This window comes from Lycium barbarum, chromosome 10, assembly GCF_019175385.1.
Source record: "Lycium barbarum isolate Lr01 chromosome 10, ASM1917538v2, whole genome shotgun sequence".
Taxonomy (NCBI): Eukaryota; Viridiplantae; Streptophyta; class Magnoliopsida; order Solanales; family Solanaceae; genus Lycium; species Lycium barbarum.
In genome coordinates, this window is record NC_083346.1 from 28819342 (window position 1) to 28823144 (window position 3803).

Consider the following 3803-nt stretch of genomic DNA (forward strand, 5'->3'; position numbering starts at 1 on the left):
TTACAATTTATTTATTTTTACAATTTTGTTTTAGGGCCCGTTTAATATAGGGCCCAAAAGTTTTTTTTTAAATGGGGCCCATCAACGGACGACGAAGAGGGATGACCAAACTTCCTCTTTTAAGTAGTAGTAATATTAGTTGTTGTTTAATATATATGGGATCCATAATTTATTTATTTTTATAATTTTTTTTTAAGGCCTGTTTAATATAGGGTCCAATTTTTTTTTTCTTTTTTAATGGGGTCCATCAACGGACGACGAAGAGAGACGACCAAACTCCCTCTTCTAAGTAGTAGTAAAGTAAAGTAATAATAATAGTAAAAAAAAAAAGACAGAACAATTGGAAATAAAATTGTACAAATATCTGTCGACTTCCGTTTCACTAAGGTCCCATTAATTAATGCTTGATGTGATCTGTTTATATCAACGTGTACTGTACACTGTTACTATAAATTAACTACTTCCATATTCTAGAGAGAGGAACATAAAGGAAGGAAGAAATAGAGAGAAAGCTCAAGTAGCCATGGGAGTAGCAGCTCAAGTCAACTATTTTTGGTTCTATCTATTTATACTCTTTATCTCACTCTCCATCTCCTCCATGTCTGGATCTGTAAGTTACCCTAATATCCATCTTCTTCTACTCTTGCTATTACTATTATTATTACATTTTTTACTCTGTCGATTTTACTTTATATATTTTAGATTGATCGAACACTGAATTTAGGAATTTAAAGAAAGTTTTTGAATGTTATGGTCTTAGCTAAATGTTAAATACGGTATATAACATATTAAAAAATACTCTTTAAAATGAGAATATTAAAATTAGAAATTTTAGCAAATATAAAAAATAATAATTGTTTAATCCAATTAAATAGGAAACTGAAATACAGAATAAATTAAAATGGATGGGGTATGTAACTCCTACCCGCTCAACGTCAGTCCCAATTTAAGTGGTCACATTTTATTTTACTCTGTGGAAAATAATAATAATACATTTCTATATTTAAAAAAATTAAACTTTATGCTTTCCATCTTTATCTCTAATAATATAATTTATAATCATACGAGTATTCATGACATGTTTTGGATTACTAATTCATTAAAAAAAGAAAAAATTCATGCCTCATTGGACAAATTGAGACTGCTAGGGTAAGAAATTAGCACGATTGCTTCCCTCTAGAGCTCCTGACTTATAGGTTGTACCACTAATCGAATAATACCAACCATTCAATATCCATATTCTCATTTCTTATTTGGGGTAATTGCACTTTTGATCCTTCATATTGATAATTATTGATTTTGGTCCTTGTAATATGTGGGTAAGTACATCTAACTTTTATTTAACTAAATTTGAATTTTTGATCCCTTTATACAGGAATTATCTGATATTTAAACTATTTTTAAATTACCTTCAAATATGGAGTAACATATTAACATAACAAATCAATAATTGAATTAACACTTAATAATTTGATAAATTTGTGGAGATTTACATTTAGAGAGATTAAAAGTGAACATATCAATTATTGAACGTTAAATATACTTAACCAAAAAACAAAATCAAAATTTAATATTTGAGGGACTAAAAGTGCTAATTTCCCTTTCTTATTCTCTTGTGCGTGTGTATTTATTTTGGGAAATTTCTATTTTTATTTTGATTTTTCTGAAATGGATACAAAATGCAGGAAGATGATTGTGTGTACACAATTTATGTTCGAACCAGTAAAAAATTCTTTGGTGGAACCGATTCAACCATCACCTTGACTCTCTTCGATGCAGACGGGTACGGTATTAGAATCAACAACATCGTGGCTTGGGGTGGGCTTATGGGCTCAGATCATGACTATTTTAAAAGAGGAAACTTGGACATTTTTAGTGGTCGAGGTCCATGTTTGACTGGGCCAGTTTGCAAGATGAACTTGACTTCTGATGGCACTGGACATAGCCACAAATGGTACTGTAACTACGTGGAGGTTACCGTTACTGGAATCCATACAAAATGCAACCAACAGAATTTCGAAGTGGAGCAGTGGATGGCAACAGATAAATCACCTTATCAGCTAACTTACATCAGTGATCTCTGTAACAAGACCAACTCCGATAAGCACCTGTCGATCTCCAGTGAGAATTTACCTGTTTTCGATACTAAATCCATTCCTCAAGCCACTGTGATGTAATCCATCGTTTATTGGTGACTGATCGCACATTTTATTATGAGAGTGTGCATTCAATCACGGGCAGAAAAGACAATTGGTTCAGGTCAATGTTGCTTTGATGTTATTGTTATGTAATAGTAGTACTCTGTAATAGAGAAGACAATAATTATTTAATGAATAATAAGGCCCTATGTATCCTGTCATGAGTACGACACTTTTGTGAAAAATAAAATTTGTCCATTATTCTCCAGTCAGTCTAGATTTTTGTGTACTTTAACTGAAAACTGTGGGCGATAATGGTTAGGAAAGATAGAGCTTAATTACAATGCTATCAAGGTATAAGTTTGCTCCAATGTATATAAGTATTCGCTATAGCAACCCAACTTGGGGGCTTTGAAGATATGGAAAGTGAGACATATTCCAAAGACCAGAATGTGACTGTTAAAATATTATGTAAATATTTAGTTACCATCTTTATTGATCTAAATATATTAGAAGAATATTCTAGGTTATCATATAAATATATTAGAAGAATATTTAGTTACCATTATGGTTAGGTGTATATTTAGTTATTTTCATTATAGCATAGGATCTTTGTGTATATACATAAGATGACAAAGATTAATACAGGCAGATTATTACCTTCTTACATGGTATTAGAGCAGGGCACGATTCTGCTCCTCTCTCTTCCTCCATCTCTGCGTCAACATCATCATCTTTCTCCTACAATCAGCCACCATGACTGATTCCTCCTTATCTGACTCCACCAAGTCCTTCTTCCACCTAGCTTTGGCTGTCTCCAATATCAAAAATCACATCTCCATTACTCTTGAGACGGAAAACGTCCAATATGGGACATTGGCGGAACTCTTCAAAATCCACGCCAAGTCCCACAGAGTCCTCCACCATATCATTCCACCGGAGTCCGGGAAAGAAAAGGTGCCCAAAACCGATGCTGAAAAAGAGTTATGGTCGACTCTTGATGCCACGGTTCTTCAATGGATTTATGCTACCATCTCTACTGACCTATTGCATACTATCCTGGAACTCGACTCCACGACCATGGAAGCTTGGAATAGGCTGCGTGACATATTCCAAGACAACAAAAATTCTCAAGCCGTCACTCTTGAGCATGAATTTTCTCACACTAATATGGAGGATTTTCCTAATGCTTCCGTGTATTGCCAACGATTCAAGATTCTATCCGATCAACTCAAGAACGTCGGTGCTCCAGTCTCCAACAACCGCCTTGTCCTTCAAATGGTAGCCGGACTCACTGACGCCTATAAGGGGGTGGGTACACTCATCCGTCAAAGCAATCCTCTTCCTCTCTTCTATCAAGCCCGTTCCATGCTCATTCTTGAAGAAACAGGTTTCACCAAACAGCTTGCCACGAGATCCGCTAATGCCATGATTGCTCGGGATTACGACGATAATCCCTCTTCTGGAAATAACCACCCAAACCGTCAGAATAACAGTGGTAAAAGGCATCAAAACCGCAACAACAATGGTGGAAAGAACGGTGGCAGAGGTGGTGGCAATAGGGGCAGCAACAACCGAAACAGTGGTGGCTTCGGTGGTGGACGCAGAAACTGGCAGCAGCACCACGACCAGCAGCAACAGTGGCAGCAGCCTTGGATGGGGAAT

At 35.6% G+C, this 3803-nt stretch overlaps 1 protein-coding gene across 1 annotated transcript; it reads left to right on the forward strand.

Moving 5' to 3' along the window:
* Positions 1-451: 451 nt before the first annotated feature.
* On the forward strand, positions 452-2406 carry LOC132614386 (PLAT domain-containing protein 3-like). The gene is made up of 2 exons (XM_060328834.1): positions 452-610; positions 1686-2406. Exons 1-2 carry the CDS (start codon positions 524-526, stop codon positions 2175-2177), a joined length of 579 nt encoding a protein of 192 aa, XP_060184817.1. The 5' UTR covers positions 452-523; the 3' UTR covers positions 2178-2406.
* Positions 2407-3803: the final 1397 nt, after the last annotated feature.